Below are 21,658 nucleotides of genomic sequence, written 5' to 3'. Positions count from 1 at the left end.
GTGAAAGAGCCCTTACAGGTCTTTGAGAGCCAGAATTATTGCTGTTTCTCAGGTGTTCAAATACTCAGCAGTGCAAGACAAATGAATTCTTTAAAAATCATACAATGTGATTTCCTGAATAATTTTTTTTTATTCTGTCTCACAAGTGGGAATGCACCTACAATGTGAACTTGCAAAATTGCAGGGTGTTCAAATACTTCTATTCCTCACTGTAATCTGTTAGTGTAATACAGGCCTAATGAGTCAGATGGTACCCGCAGTCTGCGCTGCTCAAAGCTGGTGTGCCCTACTCCTTCTTGCCCTACTGCTCTTTTGACCTCCTCTGGTGAGGACACAGCCGATTGGCAAGTGGGAGGAGGCAGAGGCTATTTTCGGAAGTCCCATTGAAATGAACGAGAAGCACACCGTGCAAGCGGAGCCACCGGTTTTCCGGGACTTTGCTGGCTCCGTTGTAAGTACAGAGTGACCCACACCTATCAGACATTGGGAGCATATCCTAGCGTTATGTCCCCAATGTCTGAGATGGGACAACCCGTTTAAAGCCTTATGACAGGGATGCCCAACCTGCGGCCCTCCAGCTGTGGGAAAACTGGGAGTTGTTTTTTTTCCAACAGCTAGAGGGCTTCAGGTTGCGCACCCCTGCTTTATAGCATCCTAAAATAATAAAAGGATAATTAAATGATACCAGCTCTATTTTCACATTTACCCCTTACTATTATGTGTATATATACATTATACATCGAACTTACTAATCTGTTCAATGCCCTGCCTGTGCGCTGTTTTATCCGCTGTCTTGTTCAGTGTAGACTTGTTACTCAGCTAACATTCTATTTCTTTCTCACAGAACAAAAGACATCACGTAGCAAAGATGATGCTCCCCATGAATTAGAAAGCCATTTCATTTTAAGGCTTCCTCAGGTAAAATTATCCTGTTAATACCTCATTTGGACTTTATGCAATACTTTACTACACAGATGACTGATATGCTATCTAATCAGTTCAAGACCAGGCCATATATCCCACTTCCTGACCAGACCCTTTTTTTTTTTGTTTTGTTTTGTTTTGTGCCCAGGTCTTTGAAAGCCATAACGTTTTTTCTTTTCATAGACTTTTTCAGTGATACATGGGTTTTTATGTCAGTTTTATCTTAATTTTTTTCTAATGTCCCGTTTCCATAAACAATTGCTACAGAGGATGTATGGTCTCTGGTCGCCAGGGCATGGATAGAAGCGGTGCTGTGGTGGAATTTTTTATCTTTTTTTTTTTTTTTGCATTATGAGCTTTGTACCCCCCCTTCCCTCATAAGGTAATTTGGGAACCTTTCAAACATTACATTTTTATTTTTTCATTGCTGACTTCTCTTGTTAGCCCCAGTTACAGGAGGAATACAGCCCCCAGAGGATTTACATGGCTGTAAAGCCTCACTGCAGAGCCGATCTGGGTATGCCAAGACACAGCAACTCCTGTTGATAATTGGCCCACAGCGATCACATGATTAAGGCCAGAACAGGAAGCCGTAGACCTGCTTCCTGATCTGTATACAGCAAAATAGGTCCCTGCCTTCTCTATGGAAAGCCCTGCATTCACTGATAAGCAGGCTCCTGCAGCTCCGTGCAGACTGCCTGCTGGCTCTGCAAGAATGTTCAGGAACGTCCCTGCAAAGATATGCCATACTCTTTAAATGTCCTGGTGGTCTGGAAGTGGTTAGATGACAATCTCCAATTGTGTAGGTTTACTGCTATCACAGTATTAAAGGGGTTTTGCCACTTCAGCAAATAGCATTTACTATGCAGAGAAAGTTTCCATGGTTACGACCACCCTGCAGTCCAGCAGCATGGCCGTGCTTGTACACTATAGAAAAAAGTACCAGCCTACGTGAGCCTCCACGGTCCGGCCACCAGAGACGCTGGCATTTTTTCTTATAGTGTGCAAGCATGGCCACTGCTGGATTGCAGGGTGGTCGTAACCCCTGGATACAAACAGTATATGATGTGATGGAAAAATGAATCCAGCCAGCAAAGGAGACAATATGGATAATAACAATACATTAGTAAGTGCCTTGTATTAACTTTCTCTACATAAATCCAACAACCCTTTAGGACCGCCCCCGGTGAACTATCAGTGACTGAGAGCTATGTACATATGTATACATACTTAGGCCTCATGCACACGAACGTTCGATTTGCATTTTTTTACGGATCAAATGCGGACCCATTCATTTTTATGGGGCCGCAAAATAAATGTGGATAACACACTAACATTATATGTGAGCTGTCCGCATCCATTTATCACGTAGAGAAACTTAATACAAGCCACTTACTAATGCATTGTTGTTATCCATATTGCTTCCTTTCCTGGCTGAATTTATTTTTTCATCCATGGTTACGACCACCCTGCAATCCAGCAGTGGCCATGCTTGCACACTATAAGAAAAAATGCCAGCCTCTCTGGTGGCCGGACTCTGGTGGTGCTTTTTTCTATAGTGTACAAGCACGGCCATGCTGCTGGACTGCAGGGTGGTCGTAACCATGGAAACTTTCTCTGCATAGTAAATGCTATTTGCTGAAGTGTCAAAACCCCTTTAACCCTCCTCACTTTTTTAAAGAGGTATTACAGTTTCAGAAAACGTTATATAGTTATGCTTTACATAGTAACATACTTTATAAATAGGCAAAACATCAGGTCCCACAGGTATCCTTTTCCACCAGATATACCTGTGGGATATCAGAAATTGCACTGATAGTGAAGCGCTGTAACTCAATGCTAGCAACACTCGTATTATTATACTCACGAGCGCAGGTGATCCAAACACCTCGTTTTTTTTCTTTATTCTTTTTCTTCAACGTAACTATATAGGCCCCTCTTAAATTATTTTATTGTACTCACCTTCACCACCTCCTCAGGCAGAGAATCCCATAGTCTCACTGCTCTTACCGTAAATAATCCTCTTCTATGTTTGTGTACAAACCTTCTTTCCTCCAGACGCAGAGGATGTCCCCTCGTCACAGTCACAGTCCTGGGGATAAATAGATGATGGGAGAAATCTCTGTACTGACCCCTGATATATTTATACATAGTAATTAGTTCTCCCCTCAGTTGTCTTTTTTCTAAAGTGAATAACCCTAATTTGATAATCTTTCAGGGTACTGTAGTTATTACTTTAGTTGCCCTCCTCTGGACCCTCTCCAGCTCTGCTATGTCTGCCTTGTTCACAGGAGCCCAGAACTGTACACAGTACTCCATGTGTGGTCTGACTAGCGATTTGTAAAGTGGTAGGACTATGTTCTCATGACGGGCATCTATGCCCCTTCTGATGCAACCCATTATCTTATATTGGCCTTGGCAGCAGCTGCCTGACACTGGTTTTTGCAGCTTAGTTTGCTGTTTATTAAAATTCCTAGATCCTTTTCCATGTCAGTGTTACTGAGTGTTTTATCATTTAGTATGTACGGGTGACTTGCATTATTCCTTCCCATGTGCATAACCTTACATTTGTCAGTGTTAAACCTCATCTGCCACCCTCTGTTTTCTATCATTGAGCCAGTTACTTACCCACATACAGACGTATTCTCCTTTTATATACTAACCTTTTATGCGGTACAGTGTCAAATGCTTTGGAGAAGTCCAGATATACGACATCCATTGATTCGCCGCTGTCAAGTCTAGAACTTACCTCCTCATAGAAACTGATTAAATTAGTTTGACATGACCGATCCCTCATGAAGCCATGCTGATATGGCGTTATTTTCTTATTTTCATTGAGGTACTCCAAGATAGCATCTCCTAGAAAACCTTCAAACAGGTTACCCATGACAGATGTTAAACTTACCGGCCTATAGTTTCCGGGCTCTGTTTTTGGACCCTTTTTAAATATTGGCACCACATTTGCTACGCTCCAATCCTATAAAGAAATATGCCTATATGATCCCACATCCAATGGGTCCTTCCCTTTTTTTCAATATTAATATTATTACAGCCTCTGTCATTGATTCTGGCAGGCTACCCTCCTCTAATGACCCTAAAAACACCCTCAATAAACGAGGGAGTATAATCTCCCCATATTTACGATATAATTCATATGGGAGTCCATCTGACCCAGGGGAAGAATTTCCCCAACATGCCTTTAATGCAGCTTCTAGCTCCTCTAGAGAGAGATCTAAATCCAGAAACTCCCTCTGAGTATCGGTAAGAACTGGGAGAGAAATAGAGTCCAAGTATGAATTCATCTCTTCATCTGATATAACCTTGCTTCAGAAAGGTTCCCTTTATACGCTCTTGTTCTTGAATACTAACATTATTTATTTATTTATTTTTTTATATTTTTTTTTTATTCTTGATTAGAGATTACCTTCGCCAAGAGTTTCCCTGGTCTCCCCGCTTCAGAAAAATATTTTTGTCCCTTTTTAAAAAAGTCTCTGCAGGGCCTTTTCCAAGAGAAAGTCAGCATACACCTGGCTTGCCTTCTGCATATTTTCCCTGTTTCCTGGAGTTTTATTCCTGGAGAACTCATTCATGGCAACTAACGCTGCTTCTTTTAACTCCCCCTCCTTCCTACTGTATCCCTTTTTAAGACTGCAAATATTACTTACAAAAATTCCCCTCCATAAAGGCCTTAAATGCGTCCCATACCAGTTGGACTCTAGCTGTATTTTCATTGCTATCCCAAAAGTACCCCATCTCCTGTTTCACCAGTTCATGAATATCCTTACCAATTATAAAAATCCAATGGGGGTTCAATCTAAATAAAGTTCTTAATCTTTGATCATTACCCCCCATAGTTAATTCAAGGGATAGGGGTACATGGTCCGATAGCGACCTGGCCTCCTATTTCATTAATTTAATAAATCTAAGATAGTTTTTATTTATTAAGGCCAAGTCTATCCTAGACATGGAATTTCCAGCTTTACTCATACAGGAAAAAGCTGTTTTCCCTTTTCCAACCCATCCCCATACATCCACAAAACCTGCTTCTAGACAAAAGCGTGCCAAAGGGGACCCTTGGGCTGGAGTAGAAGAACCCCCCCAAAGAGATCCTATCTATTTCTGGATTCATAACACAATTAAAGTCTCCAATCACTAGCGAGGGACATTCAGGCCACCGATCCACAAAAGTTAATAAACAATTAAGGAGGCTGGATGTAAATAAAAGCCAAAATACACAGTCTTCCTGATGGTTTCCCATAAAGAAAGACAAACCTCCCCTGCTTATCGATAGAGGATGCCTCGCAGACCAAATAAATCCCCTTATGGATCAAAACTGTAACACCTCTAGAATAACTAGTAAAGGTAGGTCTGCGCAGCCTATCCCCTACCGAGTCGCAAAACCGACTCCTCGGTAGCATGCATCTCAACCAAGCAGATAATCGCTAATAGATGTCTCTGAACCTGGTCAAAAACCACCTGTCTTTTAATCTTATCCCCAAGGCCTCGCATATTCTAAGTAAAGATTCTAACTGCCATCAGACCAGCCAACAGATTCCCATAATATAGATATATTCCACATCCCCGCTCCCAACCCCACCATCTTAGGAAACGCATCTCAACCCATCCCAACCCCTTCCTCCCTGGACTTCATGATCTGCCACATCACTGCACAGATCTCTCACCTAAGACCACCCCTCCCGCTCTCCCGCTAACATCTAGAATAGAAAAAGAGAACCCAAAAAAGGAAAGGTAATCATGGAAAAAAAACTACTTAAATATTATTTCGGTCCAGAGTCCGAGGTATTAAAAAAATGGATTTCACCATTGAATATTATTCGCATTTTAGCTTGATAGACAAATGAATATCTAATGTCCTTTTCCTGTAGACGTCTCTTTTACTGTCTTTCTTTGGAGAAATCCGGAAAGAAAAGCAATTTATTTCCATTATATACAATGGCCCTTCTTCAAACCATGTCTCTGTCTTGTGACGTCAATATCTTCACCAAAAGTATCCGTGTCTGCCTCCCGGGGATAGGTTTACCCCCTTGAAACCCGGTGTGCCCTTTCCACCAGAAACAGAAGAGAGAAATGTTCCTTCCCAAAGTTTTCCAGAATTAAGGTCTGTATTATTTGGGCAAGATTTTTTTCCTCCGAGCTTTCAGGTAAACCCAAAATTCTCAAATTGCATCTCCTAGACCTGTCCTCCAGATCCACCACCTTCTTTTTTTAGAATGTTAACCTCCATTCTCAACATAGAAGTTTCAGAATTAACATTTTTAGCTTCATTCTCCAGAGCCCCCACAGTTTTTTCTATAGTTGTGACTCTGTCCCGGATCTTGGTAACATCATCCCTTATCAGAACCACGTCTGTCTAAATTACCCCGAGCTGCGTTGAGATATTCTGTATTAAATCTCCATTTTTCTTTTTTTAACCGCACCCAGGATTTCTTTTAATCGGGCAGGCTCCACAATAGATGACTCAATTAACTCTTCCCTCCTAACCTCTTCATTCTGAGGATCCTCCCCCATAGCTTCACCCATTTTAGATCCAGGATATATATTTTTTCCATTCAGATCAACCATCTCTTTTTGTCCTGCTCTTTTAATTACATTTGGGGACTTTAAGAACTGATCTATTTTCACCGATTCCAATGTTTTCTGCCCCATTTTTTTAGACGAATGGTCCGCAGAACGTCTATTTTGCTTAGAGGCCATTTCCTTTTCCCTTCCTCTCTTTTTTTTTTTTTTTTTTTTTTTATATGTAATTTTTTTTTTTAGGCCCCCCCCCCCCCCCCCTTTAGCAAGAGAGGAAGGAAAAGCAGAAAAATGAACAAAAAAAGAGAGAATCTCTATATAAACTTTTCCCAATGGATTTTTCCATGCAGATTGAGAAAGTTGAGCAGTAGTAAATCCAAATCAGTCCCAGTGGATATTTAATTGGCAAAACAAAGTGTAGATACTTATGCCTGTCCAAAAAAAAAAAAAAAAAAAAAGGTCACACACTCTAATATTTTGTTGGACCGCCTTTAGCTTTGATTACGGCAGGCATTCGCTCTGGCATTGTTTCGATAAGCTTCTGCAATGTCTCAAGATTTATTTCCATCTAGTGTTGCATACATTTTTCACCAAGATCTTGCATTGATGATGGTAGAGTCTGACCGCTGCGCAAAGCCTTCTCCAGCACATCCCAAAGATTCTTAATGGGGTTAAGGTCTGGACTCTGTGGTGGCCAATCCATGTGTGAAAATTATGTCTCATGCTCCCTGAACCACTCTTTCACAATTTGAGCCCGATGAATCCTGGCATTGTCATCTTGGAATATGCCCGTGCCATCAGGGAAGAACAAATCCATTGATGGAATAACCTTGGTCATTCAGTATGTTCAGGTAGTCAGCTGGCCTCATTCTTGGAGCACATACTGTTGCTGAACCTAGACCTGACCAACTGCAGCAAGCCCAGATCATGGCACTGCCCCCACAGGCTTGTACAGTAGGCACTAGGCATGATGGGTGCATCACTTCATCTGCCTCTCTTCTTACCCTGGTGCGCCCATGACTCGGGAACAGGGTAAATCTGGACTCATCAGACCACTTGACCTTCTTCCATTGCTCCAGAGTCAAATCTTTATACTCCCTAGCAAATTGAAGCCTTTTTTTCTGGTTTCCCTCACTGATTAGTGGTTTTCTTACGGCTACACAGCTGTTCATTCCCAATCCCTTGAGTTCCCTTCTCGTTGTGCGTGTGGAAATGCTCTTACGTTCACTATTAAACATAGCCCTGAGTTCTACTGTTTTTTCTTTGATTTGATTTTGTAAGGGGGGAATATTAATCACTAATATTTATGCAAATATCAATAATTAATATTCATAAACGGGAGGAGCCATCTAGTGATAACTCCGCCTATTTATGCCTTTATATAATAACACAATACCTTTGCTATACTTTACACTAATCACTATGCTAGCTGCATGCGCCTTACTAACTATCGCCAATAACTACACGTTACACAGATAGTTACAAGTAACAGTATTTATTACTAACAATACACTACGCACGCAATACTAACAATACAGCACTAAATATACAATCCTAAACTACACTACACATTCCCAATTCCACCCATCAACTAACTATACAGTTCACACATACAATATTAACAGCCCACCCATCTAGTTCTATACTATCCCTATGGGGTACGCCGAGGGTTAATGGTGGCCTTACAGGGGTGTAAGCTGACCACAAACACAAAGGGTTAACAATGGGGATAATATCAGAACTGTACAGCAATGCAGGGGCTAAATACCCTGCAAGTGTACAGTGAGGGGGGGGGTGTGGCAGGGTTTAAGCAGGGGTTACCACCAGGGGTTAATCAGGGTAGGGAAAGGGTATATCAGGGGTTTCAGGGGCAAGGGTAGCCAGGGTGAACAGTAGGCAGGGATCAGGGTCCATCAGGGCACAGGGACCAGTGTAACTACCAGGGGTAATGCCTGGCAGGGAAAGGGTTAATCGTTGGTGGGATAGGGGTTGAATCAGGGCCCAAGGTGCACATCAGGGAAATATAGGGGTTACAGGACCAGGGGTGATATGTGAGGGGTAGGTAGGGGCTACACAGGTATACTTAGGCCTTATCCAGGTGGTCATCATGAAGCTGCTCTCTCCCATGCGTCTCTGAAACTAGTCTGGTTGCAAGAGGCTGCACCTCTGCTCTGTTTGGGGCTTTATAGCCCAAAACCAGCCCCCCTCCTCCTTCCTCAGGGATGTGACATCATAGTGTCACTGTGACGTATGCCTGCCTACCATCCCCAGAGTCCTCCCCCCCCCCCCCCCCTAGTCCCAAAATTGCTGGGAGTAGGGGCATGGAGTTTTAGCCATGGGCAGAGGTGTGGAAAAACAGGTTCTTGATGTCTCTGGTTAGAAAGTCCCCTCACAAATGGTGCCAAAGAGTCTGATTGCTTTGGGCCTGAACAAAAGGGGACTAGATGCTAATCAGCTGTTATCCTACAGGCTATCAGCACAAGTTTTCCTCTAAACAACTCTGTTGATAACAGTTGGAATTGCATATATACATATATTTATCCACAGATGCTTGGCACATCTATAAACACATACACATACAAAACCGGGGGTATGAATGGGCAGCAATAAGCCCACATACATACTGTCATGCTGACATAAGTGTATATACATAGACACGTGTGCAAATACATACACACATATCTATATATACACACACCCTCGCATATATCTGGGGCATCACATACAGGGGACATGCATATGTCCCCACTTGCCATACAGGGCCACTATATACACGGTCATACAGGAAATATATACTAACTATAAGGGGGCACATATATACTAATATAAGGGGGATTATAAGGGGGCACAGCTTCCAGGGACCACATATTTCCCACAGGGGCCACCATGAGCCCCTGGGGATCACCATGGGCAGACGTGCGCAGATGCTGGGCACATCTGCGCACATCACCCCATGATGCGGTGGTTAATGTATGCATATATATACACCATACATGCCCGCACGTGTTTGCAGGCATGCATAAATATATGCATACGTCTCAACCCTTCCTCAACAGATTTCACCAAACGTTTAAAGAGGACCTTTCACCAGAATAAAGTATCTAAACTGACTATACAGACATATAGAGCAGCACCCAGGGATCCCCCTGCACTTACTGTTATCCCCGGGCGCCGCTCCGTTCTCCGGTTATAGCCTCCGGTATGTTCATAGTTAGGCTCCACCCAGGGGAACCTGCCAGCGTCTTCCTCCTATGCTGTAGCGCTGGCCAATCGCAGCGCTCAGCTCATAGGCGCCCGGGGATAACAGTAAGTGCAGGGGGATCCCTGGGCGCCGCTCTACACGTCTGTATAGTCAGTTTAGATACTTTATTCTGGTGAAAGGTCCTCTTTAAGTGATCGGCGATCACTATCATTTAGGATTTTTTTTCCACCACATTTCTTCCTTGTATACAATGGGTCCCCACTATCCTTCCAGTTTTTAATAATGCGTTGGACAGTTCTTAACCCAATTTTAGTAGTTTCTGCAATCTCCTTAGATGTATTCTCTGCTTGATGCATACCAATGATTTGACCCTTCTCAAACAGACTAACATATTTTCCACGACCACGAGATGTGTCTTTCGACATGGTTGTTTAAGAAATGAGAAGCAACTCCTTGCAGTTGGGGTTAAATAACTTATTGCCAGCTGAAAGATAATCGCCCATGCAGTAATTATCCAATAGGAGGCTCATAACTATTCGCTTAGTTAAATCCAGGTGGCAACTTTTTTTTTGGGACAGGCAGTGTATGTATATATATATATATATAGAGAGAGAGATAGATAGAGATATATATATATATAGAGATATATTATATAATATAATATAATATATATATGTGTGTATGTATATGTGTGTGTGTATATATATATATATATATATATATATATATATTATATCTCTATATCTCTATATATATATATATATATATATATATATATATATATATATATATATATATATATATATATATATATATATTATATCTCTATATCTATATAAGAAGCACGGGGGTCAGAGAGGCACATTCAAAATTCCTGGAAGAAATAAGTTATTCATACAGGCAGGAGGTAACTTATTCATAAAACCAGAAGGCAAGAGGTGGCATTTAGGCAAGTGGAGGCAACTCGGAACAGCAGACACAGAGGGTCAAACCTTTCAAATAAAGAGTAGGCAGGAGATGGCCCATTCATAAAACCTGGAAGCAGGATGTGACACCGAGGCAGACAGAGACAAAAGATAGGAACGGGGGAAGCAGGCAGCCGAGCCTTCCGATCCCGTCGGTGGTAGCATGGAGGAGACAGAAAGAACAAGCAGGCACCTGTAAACTCCCAAGTCCATGGAGCACCAACTTACAGGGGGGACACCTCTGCTGAAGACGAGCAGCACGACAGCGCCTCCAGTATTCAAAGAGGCCCGCTACATGCGGATGTCGAGGTTCACATAGCGAGGCAGGTTCACGTCCTCCGGTCTATGAACTGTTTTTATTTTGATTGTACATTCTTTTTTTATTATGTTTCCTGAACGTGTTTATGGTGTCTGCCATCTTGCCTGAGCTGTTCTTAACAGCATTTAGAGAGATGCTTCACGGTAGCTACCATGGGCTGTAGACACAATGGCCAGCAAGGGATTCTTTGACTTCAATGGGAGAGTTTTCTAGGCTTGCTGTGTGACCTGTGCAGAGGTCAGGAAGGAGTAGATAAGCTGTAACATCATCTATTGCTATTGGTCCAATGTTACCGCTTTGTCATTCCTCTGTGAATATATATATATATATATATATATATATATATATATATATATATACTCACCACGAAGTGGGTTCCTATTTGGCTTAGTGACCAATGTGAATACTGCAGGGTTTTAAGGTTTTGTAAATATAGATATTGACATGGAAGATTAAAAATTTACAATATCAAAAATTCTTTAAATATATGTTAAACATGATTTAAACAATAGGTCATTTTCTGATGACCCATTCCCTTTTGCTGATGTTATTTCATTTCCCTATCTATATTTAAAGAAAATGCTATAATTCTGAGGTTTTTGCACTGGCCACTAAGCCTAATAATAGGCTCCATTCTATATCCTATGTCCAGATCACTTTTCAGCATTAATTTCATCCTCGCAGGCAGGATTACAATACTATCAATCTATACATCAGCTTCTCTCCTGGGCGTTCCTTCTCCCTGGCTGTAGCGATGTCCAATCGCAGCGCAGGGACAAGGAACGCCCAGGAGAGAAGCTGATGTCTCCTCCCCATTGCTCCCATAGTAATTATCATATGGAGCAGGAGACAGTAATGGGGCACAGCAGGCGAACGGAGCGGTGCCCAGGAATATTAGTAAGTGCTGGGACATCTCTGGGCACCGCTCTGTGTAGCCTGATACTGAAAGTCTGGACCCAGGAAAAGTCGTATCATTGGTGGCGCAGTGCACCCGCCACTCCTCCGTTCATTGGTGGCAGCGGCACAGGGGGAGGGAGAGACTGAGCGCGCCGACAGCAGCGCAGCCCAGTATCGAAAAAATGGTAATCCTGGTATCGTATCGATACCGGGACAAAAGTATTGATTGGGTATCGAAATTTCGATACCCGCAACAACCCTAGTTACTTCATATCCGGGCCGTTTGCCCCCTTCCTGACCAGGCCTAATTTAGCAAATCTGACATATCTCACCTTATGTGGTAATAACTTTGGAACACTTTTACTTATCCAAGCCATTCAGAGATTGTTTTCTCGTGACACATTGTACTTCATGATAGTCATAAATTTGAGTCAATATTTTTCACCTTTTATTTATGAAAAAATCCCAAATTTACCAAAACATTTTGAAAAATTTGCAATTTTCTAAATTTCAATTAATCTGCTTTTAAAACAGAAAGTGATACCTCATAAAATATTTATTACTTAACATTCCCCATATGTCTAATTTATGTTGGCATCATTTTGGAAATGTCATTTTATTTTTTTAGGACATTAGAAGGCTTAGAATTTTAGAAGCAATTCTTAAAATTTTTAAGAAAATTGCCAAAACCCACTTTTTAAAGGGTTTCTATCACTTCATATCACATATTTAGGTGTCAGACACTAGCGATCCGCTAGTGTCTGCTCTAACAAACCATCCTAATATGATAGGTTTTGGGGCAGCCGTTTTAAAAATAACAACTTATATCTATATGCTAATGAGCCTCTAGGTGCTATGGGGGCGTCATTAGCACCTAGAGGCTCCGTCTACCTTCCTAAACTGTCGCCGCCCAGCGCGTCCCTCCAGCCCGCCCATCTCCTGCTGAATGCGATGAGCTGCGATCCTCTCCGTGCGCGTCTCTGTTCTGCGCATGCGCAGTGAATGCCTGACCGCTTCCCTGCTCAGACAGCTCCACTGCGCCTGTTCCTCGGAGCACTATGATGTCATCGGCGCAGGCGCAGTGGAGATGTCTGAGCAGGGAAGCGGTCAGACATTCACTGCGCATGCGCAGAACAGAGACTCGCACGGAGAGGATCGCATTCAGCAGGAGATGGGCGGGCTGGAGGGACGCGCTGGGGGCGGCGACAGTTTAGGAAGGTAGACGGAGCCTCTAGGTGCTAATGACGCCCCCATAGCACCTAGAGGCTCATTAGCATATAGATATAAGATCTTATTTTAGCAAAACGGCTGCCCCAAAACCTATTATATTAGGATGGTTCGGTAGAGCAGACACTAGCGGATCGCTAGTGTCTGACACCTAAATATGTGATATGAAGTGATAGAAACCCTTTAAGGACCAGTTCAGGTCTGAAGTCACTTTGTGGGGCTTACATAGTGGATACCCCCATAAATGACCCCATTGTAGAAACTACACCCCTCAAGTTACTTAAAACTGATTTTACAAACTTTGTTAACCCTTTAGGCATTCCACAAGAATTAAAGGAACAGATTTATTTAACCAATCACTGGTAACAGGAGTCGTCCCAGAAGATTGGAAATTAGCAAATGTTGTGCCTATTCACAAGAAAGGTAGTAGAAGGGAATCGGGCAACTATAGACCAGTAAGCCTGACATCAATAGTGGGGAAATTAATGGAAACCATACTAAGGGCTCTTTCACACTTGCGTTGTCCGGATCCGGCATGTACTCCACTTGCCGGAATTACACTCCGGATCCGGAAAAACGCAAGTGTACTGAAAGCATTTGAAGACGGAACCGTCTTCAAAATGCTTTCAGTGTTACTATGGCACCCAGGACGCTATTAAAGTCCTGGTTGCCATAGTAGGAGCGGGGAGCAGGGGACCGGTATACTTACAGTCCGTGCGGCTCCCGGGGCGCTCCAGAGTGACGTCAGAGCGCCCCATGCGCATGGATGACGTGTCCAATGCGATCACATGATCCATGCGCTTGGGGCGCCCTGACGTCACTCTGGAGCGCCCCAGGAGCCGCACGGACTGTAAGTATGCTGCTCCCCCGCTTCCCGCTACACTTTACCATGGCTGCCAGGACTTTAGCGTCCTTGCAGCCATGGTAACCATTCATAAAAAGCTAAATGTCGGCTCCGGCAATGCGCCGAAACGACGTTTAGCTTAAGGCCGGATCTGGATCAATTCCTTTCAATGGGCATTAATTCCGGATCCGGCATTGCGGCAAGTGTTCCGGATTTTTGGCCGGAGCAAAAAGCGCAGCATGCTGCGGTATTTTCTCCGGCCAAAAAACGTTCCGTTCCGGAACTGAAGACATCCTGATGCATCCTGAACGGATTTCACTCCATTCAGAACGCATGGGGATAATCCTGATCAGGATTCTTCCGGCATAGAGCCCCGACGACGGAACTCTATGCCGGAAGACAAGAACGCATGTGTGAAAGAGCCTTACAGGAGAGGATTGTGGAACATCTAAAATCCCATGGATTGAAAGATGAAAAACAGCATGGGTTTACTACAGGGAGATCATGTCAAACTAATCTTATTGATTTTTTTGATTGGGTGACTAGAATAATAGAAGGCGGAGGTGCAGTAGGCATCGCTTATCTAGACTTTAGTAAGGCTTTTGATACTGTCCCACATAGAAGGCTTATCAATAAATTGCAGTCTTTGTTCTTGGACTCTAATATTGTTGAATGGATTAGGCAGTGGCTGAGGGACAGACAACAGAGGGTTGTAGTCAATGGAGTATATTCAGACCATGGTCTTGTTACCAGTGGGGTACCTCAGGGATCTGTTCTGGGACCCATATTGTTGAATATCTTTATCAGCAAAATTGAAGAAGGCCTCGATGGTAAGGTGTGTCTTTGTAACAGGGTTGATGTTCCTGGAGGGATACACCAAATGGAAAAGGATTTAGGAAAACTAGAGGAATGGTCAAAAATCTGGCAACTAAAATGTAATGTTGATAAGTGCAAGATAATGCACCTGGGGCGTAAAACCCAAGAGCAGAATATAAAATCTGTGATACAGTCCTAACCTCAGTATCTGAGTAAAGGGATTTTTGGGGTCATTATTTCAGAAGACTTAAAGGTAGGCAGACAATGTCATAGAGCAGCAGGAAATGCTAGCAGAATGCTTGGGTGTATAGGGAGAGGCATTACCAGTAGAAAGAGGGAGGTGTTCATGCCGCTCTACAGAGCACTAGAGAGACCTCATTTGGAGTATTGTGCTCCTGGAAACTGTCCCTGCCTTCTCTCTGGGTTGCCCTGCTGTCACTGACAGCGGGCAACCCGATCTGCCGCTGCACGATTAGCGTGCAGCTCCAATCTCTGAATGGACGTTCAGAAACGTCCATTCAGAGATATAGAACCACCTCCCGGACGTTTTTAGTCAGCGTGCGGACGGGAGGGGGTTAAGGACGAGGCCAAATTTTGGATATCTGACATGTCCCTTTTATGTGGTAAAACCTTGGAACACTTTTACTTATCCAAGCCATTCTGATAATGTTTTCTCTTGACACGTCGTACTTCATGATGGTGATCAATTTGAGTCACTATAAATTACCTTTTATTTATTTTAAAAAATTCAAAATTTACATAAAATTTTGAAAAATTAATAATTTTCAAAATTTTAATTTCTCTGCGTTTAAGGCAGATAGTGATACTTCGCAGAATAGTTATTACTGTACATTTCCCATATTTCTACTTTATGTTCGCATCATTTTATAGATGTAATTTTATTTTTTTAATACATTTAGAAGGCTTAGAATTTTAGAAGCAATTCCAAAACCCACTTTTTTAAGGACAAGTTCCGTTATTATGAAGTCACTTTGTGGGGCTTACATAACAGAAACCACCCATAAATAACCCCAATTTAGAAACTACACACTAAGTTATTCAAAACTGATTTTACTAATTTTGTTAAACCTTTAGGTATTCCATAAGAATTAAAGGAAATGAAGATGATTTAAAAAGAAATTTGCCAGATTTTCCATTTTAATAATTTTTTTTCCTGTAACACAGCAAGGGTTAACAGCCAAACAAAACTCCAAATCTATTACCCTGATTCTGCGGTTTAGGCTACTTTCACACTAGTTTTTTTTTTTTGCTAAATTAAAACGCTTCCATTTCTGATAATACAACCATCTGCATCCATTATGAATGGATCCAGTTGTATTATCTTTAACATAGCCAAGACTGATCCGTCATGAACTCCATTGAAAGTCAATGGGGAACGGATCAGTTTTCTATTGTGTCCGAGTTAAACGGATCCATCCTCATTGACTTGCATTGTGGGTCATGACTGTAATTTGCTCCGCATCGCATGACCGAAAGAAAACCACAGCTTTTCTCTTTGGTTGCGTTCCCATACCAAACAGAACGGAATGCTTTTTGGAGCATTCCGTTCTGTTCAGTTACGTTTTGTCCCCATTGACATGAATAGGAACAAAATGGAAGTGTTTTTCTCCAGTATTAAGATCCTATGATTGATCTCAATACCAGAAAATTGAAACTCTAGTGTGAAAATAGCCTTACAGAAACACTCCACACGTGGTCGTAAACTGCTGTATGGGCACACACCAGGGCTCAGAAGAAAAGGAGCACCATATGGTCTTTCAAGAGCAGATTTTGCTGGACTGGTTTTTAGACACCACATCCCATTTGAAACCCCCATGATGCACCCTACAGTAGAAACAACCAAAAAGGACCCATTTTGGAAACTACGGGATAAGATGACAGTTTTATTGATACTATTTTGGACTACATATGATTTTTGATCGTTTTATATTACGCTTTTTTTTTGGTAAGGCAAGGTTACATAAAATGGCAGTTTTTATTTTTAGATTTTTTTTTTACAATGTACACCTGACAGATTAGATCATGCACTATTTTTATAACGAGTTCTTATGTATGTTACAATATCGAATGTCTACTTTATTTTTGTTTTCAGTTTTACATTTTGCATTTTTGAATTTTGTTTTCTGAAGGACATTTATTTATTTATTTTTCTGCTGATCGTCTTATGTAGGGGTGTTTTTATTGGTACCAATTTTGGGTACGTAAGAATTTTTGATCATTAAATATTACACTTTATGGGGCAAGTAGACCAAAAAATTGTTTTGGCACAGTTTTTTTTTTTTTTTTTTACGGCATTAACCCTAGGGGGCAGATAATGTGATATTTTTATTGAGAAGATTATTACAGACACAGCGATACGTAATATGTTTTTTTAATTTTTATTTATTTATTTTGGTTTCACACAATAAAAGCATTTTAGAAAAAAAAACCAATTTCGTGTCTCCAATATCTGAAAGCCATATATTTGTTACTTTTTGGGCGATTGTTTTATGTAGGGGCTCATTTTTTGCGGAAAGAGATGATATTTTTTTTTTTGTACTATTTTGGGGTAATACTGTGTTTTTCGCCCAATAAGACGCACCTAGGTTTTAGAGGAGAACAATAAAAAATATATATTTTCCATTACACCTTAGGTCAGACCCCCAAAGTTAATCAGACCTCAGCTTACAGCCCTAATCAGACCCTCAATGTCAATCAGACCTCAGATCGGACCCCCAATGCCTCAGATCAACCCCCCAACCTTCCGCCATCTATCAGCCCCCATATACCAGCCCCATATATCAACCCCTATATGTCAGCCATCAGCCCCCAGTGCAAATAAAATTTAAAAAAAAAACTCAACTTACCTCTCCTGCTCCTGGACGCCACCGCTCCTCACCATCGCGATCCTCTTTATCCTGCTGTCGGCTGTGTATCGCGGCGCACAGTGTGAGGTCACAGAGCACTCTCACGCTGTGCGCAGCCCTGCACAGCCGAGCCGAGGACCAGGAATCACTTAATTAGTATTCGCCCCTTAAGACACAGGGGCATTTTTCCTCCACTTTGGGGAAGTGTGTATTATGGGGCGTAAAATACGGTATGTCTTTTTGATCGTTTGGTATTACAATTTTTGTGATGTAAGGTGACAAAAAATGGCTTTGGCACAGTATTTATTTTATTTTTTACGCCATTTACCTTTATGGACGCAGCGATATCTAATGTCTATTTCTCTTTTCTTTTTTGGGTTATTGTCTTATGTAGGGGCTCATTTTTTGCGGGATGAGGTGTCTGTTTGGTGCTATTTTGGGTATATACAACTTTTTTGATCACTATTTTTTGGGGAAGTAAGGTGGGCAAAATTTTAATTCCATCATATATATATATTTTTTTTGTTTATGGCATTCATTGTGCAGGAAAAGTAACGTGATCCTTTTATAGATCCGGTCATTACAGACGCGGCGATACCACCCAGACCCACTTGGTTCTTGAAGATCCACTGGGTCTGATGGCGGTACAATGCACTGCAGTACACTGTATAGTGTACTGCAGTATATTTTCATTTACACTAAGCCTGATCAGGCTCCTGCCTCAGGACTTCCCAGGCTCAGATATACTATGGCAAGCCGGGATGCCTGTGAAGGCGTCTGGCTGCCATGGTAACCATTAGGCTGCTAACACTGCTCCCTCTGTTAAGCCTTCAATCATTGGGACACTGCCACGGCAGAGCAGCGGCCTCATAGGGCGAGGAAGGGAGCTTTCTCCCTCTGTTAACTACTTCCGTACAGCGGACCGCGGCATGGAAGGGGTTAAACAGGCGCCATTAGTGCCAGCACCGATGTCGGTTGTTACAGCAGAGTGTTAAATAAGGTTGCAATCCCCACAGTCATGAACTATGGGGATCAGAACCTTTCAGTCGGCATTAGAATCCTCTGATTGGCTATTCGATGCAGACTAGTCAATCAGAGCGATCAATAGCCCGGGACTGCACTCCCTGGCCAGTTAGCTGAGGTCCCTGGGTGTGTGTAACAGCCGGCGTCTCAGCACTGTCACCATGTCTGCAGACATGGTGGCAGTTTAATGCCATGACGAATATGCTTGTCATGGAGCACTAAGTAGCAGTAGAGTATGTACATATAGCGTTAAGGGGTTGTCCAGCTGATACGGCAGGGCAAAATAACCACTCCTGTTCTGAAGAATACTGGTCTCTGCTTCCTGGTCCCTCCCAACATGCAGGAAATGCCTTCTCATCCAATCACTGGCTGAGATGGGTTACTGCTGAAAGGCGCGATTGACGGCGCAAGCGTTTTTTCATGTTGAGAGGAAATTTCCTTGTTCACGGTTGATATTGTTCTCTCCATTCCCGGTGTATGTAACAGCAGACATCCACTGTGAATGGAGTAGACACCGCTCTTGGGTAGCTACCCCATCCCTGGGACATACTGTAACTGTACATCTAGGTGTTGGAAATTGCTTCAGTCCTCGTAAAGCTTAATTGTGCAGATTACAGTCTTGGTGTTGGTTATTTCATTTCTTACTATAATAGCATTGCTGTTTTTCTTTGTGTCTGCATAAGAAGAAAATATTTTATGGTTGTATTTAACAGTGGTTTTTGAAGAAACCTATAAACCATATTTTTTGCCTTGTAGGAATATGCATCAACGGTGAGAAGGATGGTGCAGTCTGGCAATGTCAATGCAAAAGACAGGCTCTCAGTTGAGTTACATCGTAAGTTAACACATGGAAAGTAATATACAAATCATTTTCAACTTCACGCTAAATACTTGGTAAAGACGCAAAATGTGAAAGATTAGATGCTGGTTTCTTTCGTCATCCCAAAATTAGTTTGGATAGACATTTTTGTAAGATTTACATATTTTCAACTGATTCAAATGCTATGAACACCTTCAAAAGGATTTTTTCTAATCGGCCTGTTCCAAGTTTTCAGCCATTTCTGCAGCCTGCCTGTATTTAAATGTATTTCAGGCTGCTCCGTCCCCTCCACAGTGAAATCTGTCAAAGGAGCTGTCTGACTGGTTTGTAGCACTTCTGAGAGCTAGTAAACAATCATTTAAGCTGAATTCTTATGAAATGCAGGCAGCTGTGTCGGCTCCAGTTGCATGGGAAATATTAAATGTTAAGAAATAATAAGTGAGGGTAAAAAGAGTCAACAGTGGTCACAATTGTGTCAAGATTCTTCTGTGGAAAGAAGAATAAATTTAGTTTCAGTCTTAATGATTACATTTTTCACATTCTAAAAAGCCAATAGGTATAATAATAATAATAATAATAATAATAAAAAAAAATAATTGTATGTTACTAATGTGATTGCAATAAAACACAAAACTGAGCACTTAAAGTGGTTGTCCCATCTGGGTGTTTACAACATTGATAGGCTACGCCATAAATGTCCAATACTTGCAGGTTCCAACTCTTGGACTCAGTCCTGTCTTAGGAACGGGGCCCCACAGTGAATATAGAGGACGTTGTGCATGTTTGACTTTCTCTGTTCACCGTCATGAGACTTGCAAAGAATAACCGAGCCAGCAGTGTCCCATAGCAGTGAATGGAGAGTAGGCCATCAATGCGCAGCATCCTCTTCATTCACGACTGTGGAACTTCTGAAACAGCTGAGTGCTTTCTCTCTTCAATTTTCTGAAATCCCATAACAGCATCCTCTCCATTCTTCAGATAATGAGCAGGTCCCACCTCTCGGCCTTTATTCTGTCAGATATTTATGGCATTCATGTCCAAATTGTACAGCTTCTTCAACAACAATGTCCACATTAGCTTCCATAAGCCTGTACTGGTCATTTTTACACCTGACACTGTCTTTTGTTCAGCACAGTTTCTATAGTCTGTTATGTCTTTGCTGCCTGAACCATTAATCTTGGCACAGGGAGCAGGAACTGAACAGAGCTCACAGCGCTCTGGACCACCATGGCAGCCCGGCATTGACCGATGCATCTAGGCAGTTAGATGGATAGGGCTCCTGGTCATGGGCTGTCTGCGAATGCTATTTCAGAGTGCCAGTGCAGTGTCATGGCACCTTGGGGGCTTACAAAGGCCCCCAGGCTTGACATGGCTGTATGTCTTTTAGACTGTACAATAGACACAGCCTAATAGAGTCCCTGTCACTGGTGCAGTGGTATGCAAGATATACCCGTGCATTATAAAAGCCATGTCTGCTAGTGATATGAAAAAAATTATATTTATTAAAGAGTTGATGAAATTTTATTGAGCCATTCATGATATCGGGTGTAAATGTACCCAATGTAGGATCTTTCATGGTCAACTCAGCTTTTATGGCCCTATAGTCAAACCCTTCTGGTAGAGTATATTGCTCAGGCTTCCACTCTGACCCGTTTATCATCATCAATAGAAGAGGTAAGGGCTGCCTTCTCACCCCTATAATATTTGCATTAACCACTTCAGCCCCCAGTGCTTAAACACCCTGAAAGACCAGGCCACTTTTTACACTTCTGACCTACACTACTTTCACCGTTTATTGCTCGGTCATGCAACTTACCACCCAAATGAATTTTACCTCCTTTTCTTCTCACTAATAGAGCTTTCATTTGGTGGTATTTCATTGCTGCTGACATTTTTACTTTTTTTGTTATTAATCGAAATTTAACGATTTTTTTGCAAAAAAATGACATTTTTCACTTTCAGTTGTAAAATTTTGCAAAAAAAACGAGATCCATATAGAAATTTTGCTCTAAATTTATAGTTCTACATGTCTTTGATAAAAAAAAAATGTTTGGGTAAAAAAAAAAATGGTTTGGGTAAAAGTTATAGCGTTTACAAACTATGGTACAAAAATGTGAATTTCCGCTTTTTGAAGCAGCTCTGACTTTCTGAGCACCTGTCATGTTTCCTGAGGTTCTACAATGCCCAGACAGTACAAACACCCCACAAATGACCCCATT

The 21,658-nt window shown here is 41.9% G+C and overlaps 1 protein-coding gene across 2 annotated transcripts in view; it reads left to right on the top strand.

Moving 5' to 3' along the window:
- Nucleotides 1-21,658, top strand: part of TAF7L (TATA-box binding protein associated factor 7 like) — a 76,035-nt gene that overhangs the window by 9,706 nt on the left and 44,671 nt on the right. For both annotated transcript variants that reach the window (XM_040442355.1, XM_040442356.1), the window contains exons 3-4: nt 845-918; nt 19,376-19,454. In XM_040442355.1, the coding sequence (XP_040298289.1) occupies nt 845-918; nt 19,376-19,454 (153 nt within the window). The remainder of the gene's footprint in view (nt 1-844; nt 919-19,375; nt 19,455-21,658) is intronic.

Source organism: Bufo bufo, chromosome 8 (assembly GCF_905171765.1).
Source record: "Bufo bufo chromosome 8, aBufBuf1.1, whole genome shotgun sequence".
In the NCBI taxonomy this organism is placed as follows: domain Eukaryota; kingdom Metazoa; phylum Chordata; class Amphibia; order Anura; family Bufonidae; genus Bufo; species Bufo bufo.
This window is presented reverse-complemented; position numbering and strand designations above follow the sequence as displayed.